Genomic DNA, 17,635 nt, shown 5'->3' on the forward strand with positions numbered 1-17,635 from the left:
CCAGTGGCATCCTTAGCCTAGTCCCAGAACTTGTGACTGTTGCCTCACCCAGCAAAGGGGCCTCTGGATATGGGGTGAGAGTCTCAGGATGGGGAGACTGTCCTGGGCCACCAGGGAGGATCCCTGAAGCGGGAGGCAGGATGGTCCGTCAGAGACTGGAAGGTACCGCTCGGCTGTGAAGCATGGCCTGTTTATTGAGGACAGTGTGCACCGTGTCCGGAGGCCCTGCATCCCTAGTGCCCCCCCTTCCCGCTAGTACAGCTGAGAGCGGCTTCCTCTCATGCCCCTTTACCATCTTCAGAGCATACGTGCCTCACGCGTGTGAGCGGGGAAGGAGACAGAGTTTGTAATTGGGCGGGATGCTGGCAAACCCATTCACGATGGGAGTGAGGTCAATATCCTTGGGGTCGATGAGAGACTTCAAGTTAAAGTGCTGCAGAATGGCGGTGAAGAACAAGAACAACTCCATGTGAGCCAGGCCTTCTCCGACACACACCCGCCTTCCTGCAGTGACACAGGACACATGAGACAGGTGGGAGGAGGCAGGGGGGGACACCCCCGTCCAGCAGGATGACCCTCTCTGCCCGTTGAAAGGAAGCACAGGATGTACTTTGGGATAAGAGTATCGGGCCCACACATTCAGGGACCAGCCTTCACACTCCTCAACCACCAGGACGCAGCTGCCTAAACCCACGGGAGGTCAGAGTATGCTCTCTGCTCACCCATGTCCCACAGCAAGAAGCCAATGCTATACCATCTGGTGTTAAAGTTACCGAGCTGGTTACTGACATTCCCTCACACCAACAGCCGAGAGAAGAGCTGGGGAGGAGACCCAGGCCCCGAGGTGACAGCCCGGGAGAGGCTGAGGGTCCCATGATGGTCCAGGTAACCAAAGGTTACATTCTGTTTAGTAACAGAGGATTAGGTAATAGCGTTTTTGAAAGATTTTTTATTTTATTTTATTTTATTCATTCATTTATTTATTTATTTATTTTACTAAGTTCTATTAAAGAATTTTAGCCCTGAATGAAGTGAAATATCTACTGTTCGGAAAGAGAATTCATCCACAACACTCATTCCCAGGACTCGTGGTGAGAAGATGTCATTAACCTCTGAACAGGGAGGCGCGCATTGTGAATAGACATGAAGGACGAGATGCAGGTCTGAGATGATGCAGATGACCCGGGGAGCAGAGGACGGGAATTGGGGACAAATCCTGGGAGGGGCTTCAGTTGAACTCCTCTTACCTGCGGACAATGCCTTGAAATAGTCACTGTACTTGAAATTCCCTTTTTCATCCAGAAAATGCTCTGGCTTAAACTTGTCTGGATCGGGGAATTCTTGGTTATCAAACAAGAGGGAATCCAGTGTCGGAATTAGGATTGCGCCCTAGAAGAATAAAAGCACTCTCAGTCAAGTTAGCAATGCTTTGATCTGGGGCCCCCAGTGAGGAAGGGGGTTCGAATTTTACCTCTGCAAGAGAGGAAGTGCTCAGTGGGGGACTGGATAGGAAGAACTCGGGTCTAACTAGCAGTGAGAGCGCCAACCTTTACCCTGGAGCATGGGGCTGGTTGTTGCTGTTTGTTTTCTGGTGTTACCGTGTTTCCCTGAAAATAAGACATCCTCCGAAAATAAGACCTAGCACATGGAAAGATAAGACATCCCCTGAAAATAAGACCTAGCGCAACTTTGGGAGAAAAAATTAATATAAGACACTGTCTTATTTTCGGGGAAACAGGGTAGAATATCCCACCAACAGCCCTGGCTGGTTTGTTTGGCTCAGTGGATAGAGTGTTGGCTCACGGACTGAAATGTCCCAAGTTCAATTCAGGTCAAGGGCAGGTACCTTGGCTGCGGACTCTGGGCACTTGCAGGAGGAAACCAATTGATGTGTCTCTCTCACACTGATATTTCTCTCTCCCACTCTAAAAATCATTGGAAAATGATCCTCAGGAGACACCACCAACCCCAGGGACTATCTCAGGAGCCCATTTTCCAAATCTCCCCGATCTCTGTGGTCACCAGGTCCATGTGAGGCCTGCTAGGGAAGGGGCCCTCTGCAGTCGGGAGTGGCCGAGCCACATCTGCCAGAGGAGGTGTCCTTGGGCCTTCCATCCTGTCCCTGATCAGGATAGTGGCTGAGCTGGTAGGATGGTACTCGGGGTGTGCAGTCCAGCTCACATCTGACCTTGGGGATGATGTAGCCTCTGAACACTGTGTCCTCAGTTGCTTCATGGTTCATGTTGGAGGGCAGGAAATTGATGAACCGCTGAATCTCATGCACCACCGCGTCCATGTAGGGCATCTCTAGCTTGTCCTTGATGGACGGGATTCGGTGCGGCCCAATCACCCTGTCAATTTCTTCATGAAGTTTCTCTGCCAAGATATGAATGGAAAGGTGAAAAAGGACTGGCTCGAGGCTGGCTCCACAGCCAGCCAGCCAGCCATCTAGGGAGCCCTCCAGGCCAAGAGAGCTTCAGGGTGCCAGGAGCCTTGGATTGTTGGACAACGCCTCCACAAATGTCAGCGAGAGCTAAGCTCGTCAGGTTCTAGTCTATAGCATGTTTTGGCATCCACCCTTTTTTCTAATTATTATCGAGGTAACATCGGTTTGTAGCATTATACAAGTTTCAGGTGTACAATGTTAACATTCAACATCTGTATGTACTATGTTGTGCTCATCACCATCCATCCCCATACAATTAACCCCTAATCCAGGGGATATTAACACGGATATTAACATGATTAACACATAATCATGTATGTGATTTGCCAATATCTCTTCCCCTTCTGTAGGTTGCCTTTCATTTTGTACTGTGCAGAAGCTTTTCAGTTTGACGTTCTATTTGTTTATTTTCCCTTGCCTTTGGAGTCAAATCCATAAAAACATCACTACGACTGATATCAAAGAGCTTAGTACAGTACATGTCTTCTTCCTATGTCATGGTTCTGGTCTTAGGCTCAGCTCTCCTATCCACTTTGCGTTAATTTGTGTGTATGGTGTAATTCAATGGTCTAGTTTCATTCTTTTGCATGTGGCTATCCATTTTTCCTAACACTATGTAACTATACAGATCCCGTCCTTTTCCATCTCCCCTTTTATGTTTTTGTTGCCCCAAACTATCCCATTTTATGTTGTGAGCTCGTTACCGAATTGAAATAGCTATCGTTATGTTTAACGCCTTTCCCCTTTAACCATCAGGCTATAATTTAGTGTTAAACACCCCCCTCTGAAATAGCTTTGCCACTTCCTGATTCTGTCTGTGTCTTCGTCACCTGCCTTGAAGTTGTGTGCAGTTTCACCTCAGGGAGAAGAGCTCCTTACATTTCTTATGATGCAGGTTTAGTGGTGGTGAGCTCCTCAGCTTTTGCTGGTCTGGGAAAGCCTTTATCTCCTTCCTACCTGAATATTTTTGTGGACAGAATCTTCCTGGCCAGCAGTGTTTCTTTTTCAGTATTTTGAATATGTCATTTTACTCATTTCTGGCCCGTGGAGTTCTGCTAATGGGGGTATCTTTGTAGGTTACTAACCCACCCCCCCTCAACTCAGTTGCCTTTAAAATTCTATGTCGTTAACTTTTGACAGTTTTAATATAGTGTTTTGGAGTTCTTTTTGTGTTGAGGTAATTAGTTGTTTAATAGCTTCCTGTACTTGTACGCTCAGCTCCTTCGCCAGGTGTGGGAAGTTCTCAGCTGTTATTTCTTTTCTTTCTTTCTTTTTTTAAATATATTTTATTGATTTTTTACAGAGAGGAAGAGAGAGAGATAGAGAGTCAGAAACATCGATGAGAGATGAATATCGATCGGCTGCCTCTTGCACACCCCCTACTGGGGATGTGCCCGCAACCAAGGTACATGCCCTTGACTGGAATCAAACCCGGGACCCTTCAGTGCGCAGACCGACGCTCTACCACTGAGCCAAACCGGTTTCAGCTCAGCTGTTATTTCTATAAATAAGTTCTCTGCTCCCTTCCACTCTCTTCTTATTCTGGGGTACCAAGTATTCCATGTTCCTTTTCTTTCTTCTTTCTTCTTCTTTTTTTATAGTCAGTTAGTTCTCTTAGAGTTTCTTAATTTTTAAAATTTTAGGCCTCTCTCCTCTTTCACATGATCATTTCCCGATTTCTGCCTTCTCTCCCCTGTGGTCTGCTCTATTCCCAGGGCTTATGGTGAGTCTTCACCTCATGTATGGAGTTCTTCGGCGCCAGGATATATGTTTGGTTCTTCTCTAGAGTTTCAGTCTCTTTGGTAAAGTGTGTTTCTGTTCATCGATGTTACTCCTCAGCCTATTAAATGGTCCTTTTGAGTTTTCTTGTAGCTCACTGTTTCTTCATCCCAGCTATTTTGAATTTGCTTTCAATTCAGTTACAGTCACCTGTGACTTTAATTTTTATTTCTGGAGAATTCTCATTCTCATGGTGTTTGACGAGTTGTTCCTCTGCCAGTGCATTTGAAGTAGCCAACAGTTTTCTTATTTAGGTAAGGCGTTGTTTACTTGAATTCCAAAATCCAGCACAGTCGGTAATTAGAGGCCTTCTCCCGCCTTCCAGTAGGTGGCGCTACAGTACACGTTTTTGGTTTCTCTTACCTGAGTTGCTTCAGGTTGGATAGGTGTCCCCTCCACTGCCTTTGCCAGAGTGCAGCCCTTCCCCCTCCCTCTTCCCCCTCCTCCTCCTCCTCCTCTTTTTTTTTTTTTTTTTTTAAATATTTTATTGATTTTTTACAGAGAGGAAAGGAGAGGGATAGAGAGTTAGAAACATTGATGAGCCGTAACCGGTTTGGCTCAGTGGATAGAGCGTCGGCCTGTGGACTAGAAGGTCCCGGGCTCAATTCCAGGCAAGGGCATGTGCCTTGGTTGCGGGCACATCCCCAGTGGAGGGTGTGCAGGAGGCAGCTTATCAATGTTTCTCTCTCACCATCAATGTTTCTAACTTTCTATCCCTCGCTCTTCCTCTCTGTAAAAAATCAATAAGATATATTTTTAAAAAAAAGAGGAATCCGTTCATGTGAAACGCTCAGGGCCATGCAGAATGCAGACGTGTCGCGTTGTCCGCGCCTGGTGCTGGCTCTCCTGTCCTGCGACCCGGAGTGGGGTACGGGGGGGACGGGTGTTCAAGGGTGCCAGGCGGCTGTGGTGCTCGAGGGCACGTCCCCTCACAGACCGTGCCCGATGCCCCACCAGGGCTAACGAGCAGGCCATTTGCAGACTGAAAGCTGAAGCCTAACGCGCAGGCTGAGCGCCAGGGCAGGCGGCCACCGGCCCGGGCTCCTCGCCTGCCAGGCACATACCTTCCACCTCCGGGTGCTTCAGGAGGACCAGGAGCCCGTACCTCAGCGTGGCGCTGGTGGTCACCGTCCCTGCAAAGAACAGGTCGGCCACGGTCGAGGCGATGTTGCCCAAGGTGTACCCCGGCTCTGCTTTGTATTTTTCCTGCGGGTGTCAGGGACAGGCAGGTGAGGGGACGAGAAAGAGGCCCCTGTGCCCCTGAGCCGCACAGAAGTCAGCTCCAGGGGGAGGAGCCAGGAAGGTGAGGGGCGTGGGGCTCTGTGCCCTTTTATAGCACCGAGGGCTGTCCGGGGGGCAAGGCTCTCCCTGGTCCCATGCCATGACCTCCTTCCGCCTAGGGCCTCTGCTACCACCCAGCGCCTTTGGATCCGGGAGGCAGGGGAGCCAAACCCCTGGGAAGGCAGTGAGAGGGGTCCCATGGAGGGAGGAGATTCTCAGATAACCCGGGGCCATTCCCCAGGGAAGTCACATGCTGGCCCAGAACCACAGTGACATCCAAGGACAGAGGTGAAGTGTGACCGATCTGGGTTGGGGGCCCTAAGGAGCTGCCAGGTAGACAGATGCTGGCTAGGCCCGGAGCCTCTGGCAGCCAGGCACTAATGGGAGATCACATGCTGACAAGGAGCGCCGAGGGCCCCTCCCCAGATGGGACCCGGTCATGATAAGAAGCACGGTGTGGCTCAGTTGGTTGGCGCTGTCCTGTGCACCCAAAGGTTGCTGGTTCAATTCCCAGTTAGGACCTGTGCCTAGGCTTCGGACTTGATTCCCTGTGGGGGGCGTGCAGGAGGCAGCACATCGATGTTTCACTATTTATCCATGTTTCTCTCTCTCTCTCTCCCTTCCTCCCTCTTTCTCTAACAATCAATTTTTAAAAAAAAAAACAAGAAGAAGAAGAAGCATGGTCTGGAGGAAGTGGATGGGAGGGGTCTCAAAGTGTGTTCCACAGCCCCTGACAGCTCTCCCCAGTAAGACCACAGGGGACAGCCAAAACCGGTTTGGCTCAGTGGATAGAGCGTCAGCCTGCGGACTGAAAGGTCCCAGGTTCCATTCCGGTCAAGGGCATGTACCTTGGTTGCGGGCACATCCCCGGTAGGAGGTGTGCAGGAGGCAGCTGATCGATGTTTCTCTCTCATCGATGTTTCTACCTCTCTATTCTTCTCTGAAAAAAATCAATAAACTATACTTTAAATAAAAACAAAATCACAGGGGACAGTTGTGTGGCGTGGAAGGCAGCCAGGTAGGCTGGCTGTGTGGGAGCAGTGTGTGTGGCCACACCAAAGCCAGTGTATGTGTGTAAAACCAAAAGCATCCGAATGTACCCAGCGAGGACAGCCTGGGCACCAGCAGTGCAGGTTATAATATAAATCTCACACACACACACACACACACACACACACACACACACACTGCTAACCATCTCGGAACCACCAGCTCTCAGCGTGCGGGGCGGGGGGGAGGGTACCTTCTCCATCTCCATGAGCAGGCGGTCACTGAAGTCCCGCGGGCAGCTGGGGGCCAGGGACTCCTGGTGCTCCTTCAGTCTGGCTAGCGCATAGTCTTTTAGTTCGGACACATTTTTCATTGCTTTCCTATGGCTTCCAGGCAGGTAGTTGAACAGGCTTGCAAAGTTATTTTGAAGCTAGAACAATAGAAAGGAGAGAATTTCTCCCTATCTATTTTTTCCCCCTGGATGCAACCTCATTTTGTGTCCTGGATGACTGCCTTCCCAATGGATGGCTGCTGCTTGTGCATTCTGTGGAAAATGGGGGCCCAGGTATTATTTGGGCAGCCCTCTGGGAGGCAGTGCTCCTCCTATGGGGGAGGTGAGCCCAGCGCACGTGTCCAGCGGGAACTAGTTTTAAAGGGTGAAGTGGGGATTGTCTGCACAGGCAGCGCTGGGCCCACCGAGGCATCCGGAAGAAACAGCCAGGACAGGAGTCCCGGCGTGAGCAGGCCTGTCTGTCCTTACACCCGAGTTCCCCTCTCCTCTCTCCAACGGAATCCATGTGGCGGGAGACGAGTGCCAACTGATGGGTGAAAAGGGAAGGCAGTGGCCTCACCAGCAGCCAGGGGGTGCTGACCAGGTACAGGTTCTCGTTCAACAAGGTCTGCAGCCGCAGGCAGGTCCTGTCCCCGTAGTCAAAGCGCTTGCGGAAGAGGATGTCGGCAATGACATTGCAGGCCGCGCAGCCCACCACGAGGGTGGGGTCGAAGGGCTGGCCTGGAAGGCGGGGGCACTGTGAGAGGGCGCCGCCCGGAAAACAGGGCAATTCTCGGAAGATGGGGGTGCCAGGACCTATTCGGGTTCCTTCACTCCTCAGGGATTCGGGTGTTAACAGTGAACACGTGATCACCACTGCTGCTCCCCCCGCGATGCAGAGAGGACCCCCGAGTGGGAGGATGACCGTGGCCTTTCTGAGCGCCCAGCTGCTGCAGGCTGTCCCGTGACCCCGTGACCCCGCGACCCCGCGACCCCGGGCCCCGGGCACGGCGGCCCTACGCACCCTGGGTCTCCCGGAGTGCCTCCACCACGAAGGGGATCTCCCTCTGGATCCGGGCCTCGTTGCCCTCCTTCCCCATCCCGAAGTCGCGCAGGATGGTCAGGGAAGCCCGCTGCGTTTCCCTCCGGGTGGGGCTGTTATTGAAAGTGGTTCCTGCGGGAGGGGGACGGCGGGGGGTCACCGCCACGCCCGGCCCCGCCGCCAGGGGGCAGCCTCCCCGCCCGGCCGGCCGCACCTGTGTGCCCTGGGGATTAACTTTGAGAAACATATGCTTTCTTTTTTTAAAAATAGATTTCGGAGAGAAGGGAGAGGGAGAGATGGGAGCATCCATGATGAGAACCACCGATCGATCGGCTGCCTCCTGCCGCCCCTCCCGGGGATGCAGCCTGCCGCCCGGCTGGTGCCCCGAAGGGGAACGGAACCGGGACTCCGGGCTCCGGGTCGGCGCTCCAGCCCCGGGCCGGGCTGGGTGCTGCTGGGTGGGGCCTCGCTGGAAAGGGTTCGCAACGGCGTCCTGGTCCCTGTGGTCTGTGCACCACCCCCCCGCCCTTCCTCCCCCCAGGGCCCTCCCCGGTGCGGGTCCCGCAAAGCCGCTCCGATCCCACCGACTCACCCTCACGCCGCAGGCCCGCCCCCGCCAGGCTGCGGGGTCCTTACTGAGCGGCTCCCGGGCGGCCCGTGGGGACGGCTCCAGCGCGGCCCCGGTGCGGCCCGGTCTGGGCGGCGGGGTGCGGGCCTGGTCTGGGCGGCGGGGTGCGGGCCTGGTCTGGGCGGCGGGGTGCGGGCCTGGTCTGGGCGGCGGGGTGCGGGCAGGGAGGCGGGGGGGTGCGGGCCCGGTCTGGGCGGCGGGATGCGGGCCCGGTCTGGGCGGCGGGGTGCGGGCAGGGAGGCGGGGGGGTGCGGGCAGGGAGGCGGGGTGCGGGCAGGGAGGCGGAGGGGTGCGGGCAGGGAGGCGGGGGGGGTGCGGGCAGGGAGGCGGGGGGGGGTGCGGGCAGGGAGGCGGGGGGGGGGTGCGGGCAGGGAGGCGGAGGGGTGCGGGCAGGGAGGCGGAGGGGTGCGGGCAGGGAGGCGTGGGGGGGTGCGGGCAGGGAGGCGGGGGGGGGGTGCGGGCAGGGAGGCGGGGGGGGGTGCGGGCAGGGAGGCGGGGGGGGGTGCGGGCAGGGAGGGGGGTGCGGGCAGGGAGGCGGGGTGCGGGCAGGGAGGCGGGGGGGGGGTGCGGGCAGGGAGGTGGAGGGGTGCGGGCAGGGAGGCGGGGTGCGGGCAGGGAGGCGGGGGGTGCGGGCAGGGAGGCGGGGTGCGGGCAGGGAGGTGGAGGGGTGCGGGCAGGGAGGGGGGTGCGGGGTGCGGGGGGGGGGGGGGGGGGGGGGGGGAAACACCGGGCGTCCGTGCCCAGGCCCCGCGCACACGGGGTGCCGAGGTGGGGGTCCGGGTTCGGCTGAGCCGGTCTGCGCTCCGGGCTCGCGTGGGACTTGGCGCAGCCGGGGCGCAGGGCAGAGGCGCGGCCGCAGGGGGCTCGTTTCCATGGGAACGAGCGAGGGATGGGAGGGGGCGGTCGGGGGTCAGAGCCCGGGGCGGTGCCTCCTGTGGACCTTGAAGCCTCAGCAGCTCAGAGGGAGCTGGCGGATGATTTAAAATGTTATGGGGACCGAGGCCGGTGTGGCTCAGTGGATGGAGCGTCGGCCTGCGGACCGAGGGGTCCTGGGTTCGATTCTGGTCTGGGGCATGTACCTTGGTTGCGGGCATATCCCCAATAGGGGGTGTGCAGGAGGCAGCTGATCGGTGTTTCTCTCTCATCGACGTTTCTAACTCTCTGTTCCTCTCTCTTCCTCTCTGTACAAAATCAATAAAATATATTTTAAAAAATCAATAAGATATATATATTTTTAAATATATTTTATTGTTTTTGTACAGAGAGGAAGGGAGAGAGAGATAGAGAGCTAGAAACATCGGTGAGAGAGAGTCATCGATCAGCTGCCTCCTGCACACCCCCCACCGGGGATATGCCCACAACCAAGGTACATGCCCTTGACTGGAATCGAACCCGGGTCCCTTCAGTCCCCAAGCCGACGCTCAATCCATTGAGCCAAACCGGTTTCGGCAATAAGATATATTTTTTTAAAATAAAATAAAATGTTATGGGGGAGGTGGGTTGGGGCGGGATAAAATAAAATAATAAAATAAGTTAAATAATGTAATATAACAAATAATAAAATAAAATAAAATAGCTCTGCTGGCGTGGCTCAGTGGTTGAGAGTCAACTTATGAACCCCTGGGTCACCACCGTTGGAGTCTCGGTCAGGTACATGGCTGGGCCCCATCCCCAGTAGGGGGCATGCAGGAGGCTGCCCAGATGGATGAGTCTCTCTCATCATTGATGCTTCTCTCTCTCCCTCTCCCTCCCTCTCTGAAATCAATCAAACATATCATAGAAAAGAGGAAATACGATAAAAGTCTGTCCCACCGTCAGGGCACTGCAGGCCCCGGTCACACCCGCTTTCGTGACGACGCCTGTGGTGTGAGACTGAGTGAATGTACCAACCATCCCCTGACCGGACCGCCATCGCTCCACCTCTCTGACTTCACCGTGTCTTGTTGCTGTTGCTTCCGCCCCTGCCAGGCCCCGAGCACCCGCCCCGGGCACGGTGGGCAGGGAGGCGGGGGGTACCTTGGTCCTTGTGGGCCCGGTACGTGTGGTATTCTCCGCGGCCGGAGAACTCCTTCTTGTGCTGGTATCCGTGCAGGACCACGACGCGGTTGGAGCCCAGGTGGAGGGTGAACACCTGCCCCAAGCGCTCTGCCAGCTGCGTGACCACAGGCGGGCGTGAGGGCCGGGGGGCTGTGCCTCCCACGGACCCCAAAGTCATTGCTATGGGCCGGGAGAGCCCAGAGGGGTCCGGGGAGAGCCTGTGCCCAGCCTGATGCGGGAAGACCCTCCCCACACGGCTCTCCTCTGCGGGAAGTCTGGTTCCCCGACACCTGCCCGCTTAGCCACCCCCACCCGGCCGTGGCTACGTCCCTCCCCCGAGGCCACTTTGCCCACATCGGTGTGGCATTCTTTCACTAACTCGGTTAGTAGGTTTTTCAGCTTGTTTTGTTTTCAGATTTGTTAGCTCATGTCATAGGTGCAGGGCTGTCTCTGGAGTCTACAAAGAATCCCAAGTTGACACCAGCCCGTGTGCACCTGGTGTGAATGCATGACACTGTGTGTGGCAGCGGCCTTCCCATGCCAGCCAGTGACGGAGGTGGTGAACACTCAGGGGCCTCCAGGGCCATCCACGGCCCATGCCCATCTGGGTGCTCCGTGCCCAAGCCCTGCCACCAGCTAAATATTTTGAATATTGCTCTTGGGCACTACTGTTAATTCCGTTCATTCAGAACAATGTTTCTGACAATGAGTTGAATGCACACCTCTTACATCTAATGCCCAAATTCTCCTCCCCCCAAATCCTTCTCTTACCCTGGTGAAGGATTTTGGCACATCACTGAGTTCCAACTGAAACAAATTCCCAACTATGGGCAGTGGGAAAGGGCCTGGGGGCAACTTCCTGATGCTGTACACCTGCTTCCAGAGGAAGGTGCACAGCAGGGCCGTCACCCACACCAGCAGGGCGACCGTGACACCCAGGGCAGTCATGGCACCTGCGGTGGTTTCTGCGGAGCTCCGGGGCACTTCTGTGGAAAGACGAAGCTTTTATAACTCATCCTCGAGAAGGCGGGTGACTGGCCAGCCAATGCCACCTTCCTTCTCCTCTGGCCCAAGGTATTAGTTTATTAGGAGCTGCTGTTGGCCATCCTTTCAAAGGCTGATTTCTGTAGTGACTGCCCCTGAGAAGCCCCATCCAGGCTCTGTCGACACTGGTTGCTGGCACTTGCACCAATTCCAGTGTTGACTTAAGGACGTCCAAACCGCGCGGCAGGTGTGGGTCAGTGGATGAGCGATGACCAGTGAACCAGGAGGTCGTGTTTCCATTGAGGTCATGGGCTTGATCCCCAGGAGCGTGGGTGGCAGCCAATTAATGATTCTCATCAATGATGCTTCTATCCCTTTCTCCCTCTCCCTTCCTCTCTCTGAAATCAATAAAATCATTTTAAAAAAAAGAATGTTCAAATTGCCCTAGCCCCGTGGTCGGCAAACTGCGGCTCGCCAGCCACATATGGCTCTTTGGGCGAGTCTATTTTGAAGAAGTGGCATTAGAAGAAGTTTAAGTTTAAAAAATTTGGCTCTCAAAAGAAACTTCAATCGGCTCTCAAAAGAAACTTCAATCGTTGTACTGTTGGTATTTGGCTCTGTGGACTGATGGGTTTGCCGACCACTGCCCTAGCCAGTGTTTTCCAGTGGTGAGAGCGTGGGCCCAAGGCTTCAATTTCCGGTCAAGGGCATGAACCTGGGTTGCAGGTTCATTCCCAGCCCCCTGGGGGCATGTGCAGAGGCAAGTAATTGCCGTGTTTCTCTCACATCATGTCTCTCTCCCAATCTCCTCCCTCCCACTCTCCCTAAAAAATCAATGAAAAAATATCCTCGGGTGAGGGTTGACAAAAACAAAAACACCATCTCCACCACCACAAAAAAGTGTCCAAACCTGTACAGAATTTTTATAAAAATTTATTTGAACCAAACAGAGGATAAACCCGGAAGCAAGATCTCCACAGACTGAGAACAACGTTTTCACCGAGTCTGCAGCTTCTTGCATTTGGCATTAAGGAAGGAACGGAAGAAAGATTACCTTCAGGTGGGGGTTTACAAGATCAAGGAGGATCCCTCTGGCATTGCAAAGGTTTCAGGAGATGTACAGAAACTGGGAAAGTTACTTAAAGCAAAAGAGTCTCAAGAGGGCCTGGCCAGCGTGGCTCAGTGGTTGAACGTCGATCTATGAGCCAGGTCACAGTTTGGTTACAAGAGGTTACAGTTTGGCCAAAACCGGTTTGGCTCAGTGGATAGAGCATTGGCCTGTGGACTGAAAGGTCCCAGGTTCGATTCCGGTCAAGGCATGTACGTGTCATTCCAGAAAATGTCATTCCAGGTAACGTCCTTTTCTTTTGTTTGGTAAAAGGGTTGAGAACTTCACAATACAGTTGGCCCAGACAAGAATATAAAGCTTCATGCACATTTGGTTAAAAAGAATGACCTTGACAGAAACCAAAGATCTTTTCCAAGTAAAACAAAAGCAGGTAACACACACCATCGCAGTGTCCGAAGGGCAAGCCAGCTTGGCCCAAGAACAAAGGTCCCCGCGTCAAAGGGCCTGGCGGGGGGTCTGTGTGTTCTCTGACCTGCTCAGCACGGCCTCCATCTCTGAGCTGTTGAGCAAGAACGGGGAGCAAGCAGCACTTCACTGTGGGCAAGGTTAGCCCTCCGGGTTGAAGAAGGAGCCCTGCTGACTTCTGGGTGGCGGCTGCAGCTCACCCAGATGCAAAGGAGATGCCAGTTGCAAACCTAAAAACAGACGGTCTTTCCAAGTGTGTGGAAGTGGTCCTGTTGACTCACAGCCTCTCCAACACTCAATGCTAATAGATTCCTTCCTTGTTTCCCATCTGATGAGACTAAGATGGTATTTCATTGCAGCCCCAATTGGCATCACCCTGATTATGAACGAAGTGCACGGTCTTCTTATATGTTTGTAGTGTCTTCCATGCAGAGCCTGCTCCCACTGAGTTCTCCTTGTCCTGTGGGGTTTCTGTCGTCCAGTGCTTACGGGAATCCTCCATATCGGCTCATGGGCCTTTGTCAGTTGTATGTGTTGCAATGATTTATTTATTTTATTATTATTATTATTTTTTAAATATATTTTATTGATTTTGTACAGAGAGAAAGGGAGAGAGATAGCGAGTTAGAAACATCAATGAGAGAGAGTCATCCATCAGTTGCCTCTTGCACACCCCCTACTGGGGATTTGCCCGCAACCAAGGTACATGTCCTTGACCGGAATCGAACCCAGGACCCTTCAGTCCCCAAGCCGACGCTCTATCCATTGAGCCAAACCGGTCTCAGCTATTTTTTATTTTTTTAAATATATTTTATTGATTTTTTTACAGAGAGGAAGAGAGAGAAATAGAGAGTTAGAAACATCAATCAGCTGCCTCCTGCACACCTCCCACTGGGGACGTGCCTGCAACCAAGGCTCATGCCCTTGACCAGAATCGAACCTGGGACCCTTCAGTCCGAAGGCCGATGCTCTATCCACTGAGCCAAACCAGCTATGGCTGTTGCAATGACTTTATTCAACTCTTTGGGCCATCTTTTTGCAGTATTTGTACTATGTGAGTGGTTTTTTGTTTGTTTGTTGTTGTTGTTTTGTTTGTTTTAATAAATAGATACTTTAAAATGATCAATCTTTTAGCCCTGGCCAGTGTGGCTCAGTTGGTTGAGCATCATCCATTACACAGAGAGGTCACCAGTTCAATTCCCAGTCAGGGCACATGCCTGGGTTGTGGGATTTCCAGTAGGGGGTCATGCAAGAGGCAGCTGATTGAAGTTTCTCTGGGGAAAGCTCTCTCTCTCCCTCTCCCTTCCTCCAGCTCTTTTGGGAAGGTCATCCTTGGCCACAGTCCATTAGTGGAAACCACAGCTGCCCCTTCGGCATGGCCCACTCTAGGCCTTCCCTCGGGAGGTGAGACTCCCATGAGGCAGGAGTATGCAGCAGGCTCCCTGCTGGGCCCGGCTTCTCTTAAAGAACCTGACCCACTTAGAGCCAGCCCACACTGCGGGCTCTCCCTCCTGCTGATCTTTGGCTCAGATAGGCCGCAAATGAGCAGACATGCGGAGGTGCTGGGGGTTCTGCCATTTCAAACGGAAGTAAAAGGCATAGCAAAGCGATTCTGGTATTTCCCACCCCAATAAAATAGGTCAAGGCAAGAACAAATTTGTCTGTTCAGAAACATCTAGAAGAAAATGAGGGACTATTGTCCAAAAGGCAAGACTGGAATGGAATGGCATAGCCCGGGTCGCCTCCTGCCTAAATAGAAGACTTGCACGTTTTCAGGAGAAGACGCAGGGAATTCTTACTCTGGCGGAAAATGGGGTGCAGTGTGAACCGTCTTCCCAAGGTTGGTGACTCCTTCATTGGCTGCTGATCTTTAAGCACAGCCTGTCCCTTTGGGGTGAAGGCTGAGGTGCTGGGAGCAGGGACTCCCACCCACAGGTAAACAGGGACCCCTGTGGGCACAGTCCCCGACCGAGCACAGCCAGCACCCTGAAGGGCACAGAGAAGGGCCAGGGCTCCTGCCCGGTCCCCCCCCCCCCCCGGAGCTGGGGGGTGGGGTGGGGGGCTAACAGTGTGAGCTCACTGACCACTGGTTTGCCAAGGGTCTCTCCCCTGAGTGTATCTCAGACAACCAGACCCTGCAGGAAAGACGGGAATTTATCTTAAATAGACTATTGCTTAGATCACTTCTAGATTTACATGAAAATTGAGCAGACCATGCAGAAAGTACATCTGGGGCTCACACCCAGTTTCCCTTATCATTAGCACCTTATATCAGTATGATATATCTGTTGTCATTAATGAACGAATATTGAGGTATTATTATCAATCACATTGTTCAAGTATTAAATGACAATAGGGAATATTATGAAATACTTTATACCTATAGACTCAGAAACATACACGAAATGGACAAATTCCTTGAAAGGTACAATCTAATGAAGCTTATCCAAAAAGGAATAAGTTACATGAATAGTCTTTCTCCCCCCCATCACCATTTATTCCCCTCTCTGGCATCTTCCACCACCTTCCAACCCCCCCTCCCCCAATCAATAAACTTATATCCACTAAAAATTGAAATTGTAGTTAAAAACATTCCTGCAAACAAAGCTCCAGGCCTAGGTGCCTTCACTGGTAAAATCTGCCAAAACTTAAAGAAATAGATAAAACCAATTCTATCGATACACAAACTTTTTTTGGTAAAATTAAACAAGAAAGAATACTGCCCGACTCATTCTGTGAGGTCAGGGTTAACCTTGTTTTAAAACCAGAGAAAGACATACGAGAAAACTTAATGCCAACATCTCTTATACATTTAGCTGCAAACTTTATTAACAAAATGTTCGAAGGGAAATCTCTAAACACAATAATTATGCCAAGTGAGCAAAAGCCAGCCGCTGCCCCAACACCCAGAAGAGTAGATGCTGTATAATTCCACTTATATAAATTCCCCAGATACAAAGTACTCTACAGCGACAGAAAGTTGAACAGTGATTACGGTGGGGGTGGAGAGAGTCACACAAACGGACAGGTAAAGTCTTTGGGGAGTGATTGCTCTGATCACTTCCTGAATGTACGTGTGTCAAGACTCTTCGCCACTTACATACTGTAAATATATGAAGTTTATTGTATGCTAATTTAACCTCAAAGCTGTTAAAACGAAAACAAAAATACAGCCTAAAACTCTTGGAATGGAACCGAAGCGACATTACAAGGAAAGGTTATACATTTGCATGTATACATTAAAAAGAAGAAATGCGGAAAATAAGTGGTCTAACTATCACTACCGGAAAGCTACAATAAGTAGAAAGAAAAAGATTATACAGATCAGAGCAGAAACAAGTGAAACTGAAATCAGATGATCAAAAATAACAGAGCAGTCACAAGGTACCAATATCAGCACTGAAAAAAGGCACATAAGTATAGGTGTTATAGACATCTATATTAAAAAGATAGTACCAAGCCGGGACCCGTGTGGCTCTGTGGTAGAGCGTCGGCCTGCGGACTGAAAAGTCCGGGGTTCGATTGCAAGGGCATGTACCTTGGTTGCGGGCAGATCCCCAGTAGGGGGTGTGCAAGAGGCAGCTGATCGATGATTCTTTCTCATCGATGTTTCTAACTCTCTATCCCTCTCTCTTTCTCTCTACGAAAAATCAATAAAATATATATTTTTTTAAAAAAGATAGTACCAAGATATTATCAAAGAAATTTATGTCAACAAATTTAAAGTGCAGATGATATTGTCAATTCATTGATAAAAAGAATGTCACAAACGAGATCTAAGAAGAAATAGAAAGCACGAATAATTCAATTATCTACAGTTTTAAAAATTAAATATGAAAAGGAAAATTCCCAAAAAAGAAAATGCTAGGCCCAGATGGCTTGTCTGTCAAATTCTTCCAAACATTTAAGGAAGACATAAAACCAGTGCTACACAAAATTTTGCAATTATTTCTTAAAAGAGGAAAATCTAAATAATCTTCATACCAAAAGAAATGAAACAGAAGCATTTACAAAAAAGGAAAATTACACATCAAGCCCTCTTCCAAATATCGATCCAACGTATTGCCAAACTGATCCCTGTAATACATATATAAAACGAATAGTAAATATATTATGACAGAGGTTAGTTTGCTTAACCCAAGGTTGGTTTAACATTTTCAAATCAATCAATGCAGCTCACCACGTTGCCCACAAAGGGGAGGAAATCAGGTGTAATCTTAACAGATGCACAAGCATTTGATTAAAGTCAGCAGTTCATGATAAAAACCAAAACCCTTAGAAAACTGGCAATACACAGACATCCCTTCGGCTGATAAATGGCATTTGCCAAAAACACATCCAATACTGTATTTAATGGTGAAAGGAAACCGGGACTGTCTCTAAAGCCCGGAGAGGCACGTGGTCTCTGTGCTGCCATATTCAATACGGGGTGGAGGGGGCTGGCCCTTGAAATAAGGCTAAAAAAAAAGAGAGAGGTTAAAGGTACCAAGGAAAGGAAAGGGTCTGACTTTATTCACAGACCACATGACTTCACATGTAGAAAAGCAACAGGACACTTTGGATCCAATTAAGGAGAGTTTATAAGAAAAAAGAAAAAGCAGCCCCAGCCAGGCGGCTCAGCTGGTTGCAGTGTTGTCCCATAC

The 17,635-nt window shown here is 51.4% G+C and overlaps 1 protein-coding gene across 1 annotated transcript; it reads right to left on the bottom strand.

Annotated features, from left to right (window-relative positions):
* Positions 1-176: 176 nt before the first annotated feature.
* LOC118719546 (cytochrome P450 2E1) lies at positions 177-11,470 on the bottom strand. Its single transcript, XM_036439241.2, has 9 exons — positions 11,246-11,470; positions 10,454-10,589; positions 7,792-7,941; positions 7,348-7,508; positions 6,750-6,926; positions 5,290-5,431; positions 2,189-2,376; positions 1,248-1,389; positions 177-504 (listed from the first exon to the last, which is right to left on the bottom strand). Exons 1-9 carry the CDS (start codon positions 11,420-11,422, stop codon positions 314-316), a joined length of 1,464 nt encoding a protein of 487 aa, XP_036295134.1. The 5' UTR covers positions 11,423-11,470; the 3' UTR covers positions 177-313.
* Positions 11,471-17,635: the final 6,165 nt, after the last annotated feature.

This window comes from Pipistrellus kuhlii, unplaced genomic scaffold, assembly GCF_014108245.1.
Source record: "Pipistrellus kuhlii isolate mPipKuh1 unplaced genomic scaffold, mPipKuh1.p scaffold_m20_p_15, whole genome shotgun sequence".
Lineage (NCBI taxonomy): Eukaryota > Metazoa > Chordata > Mammalia > Chiroptera > Vespertilionidae > Pipistrellus > Pipistrellus kuhlii.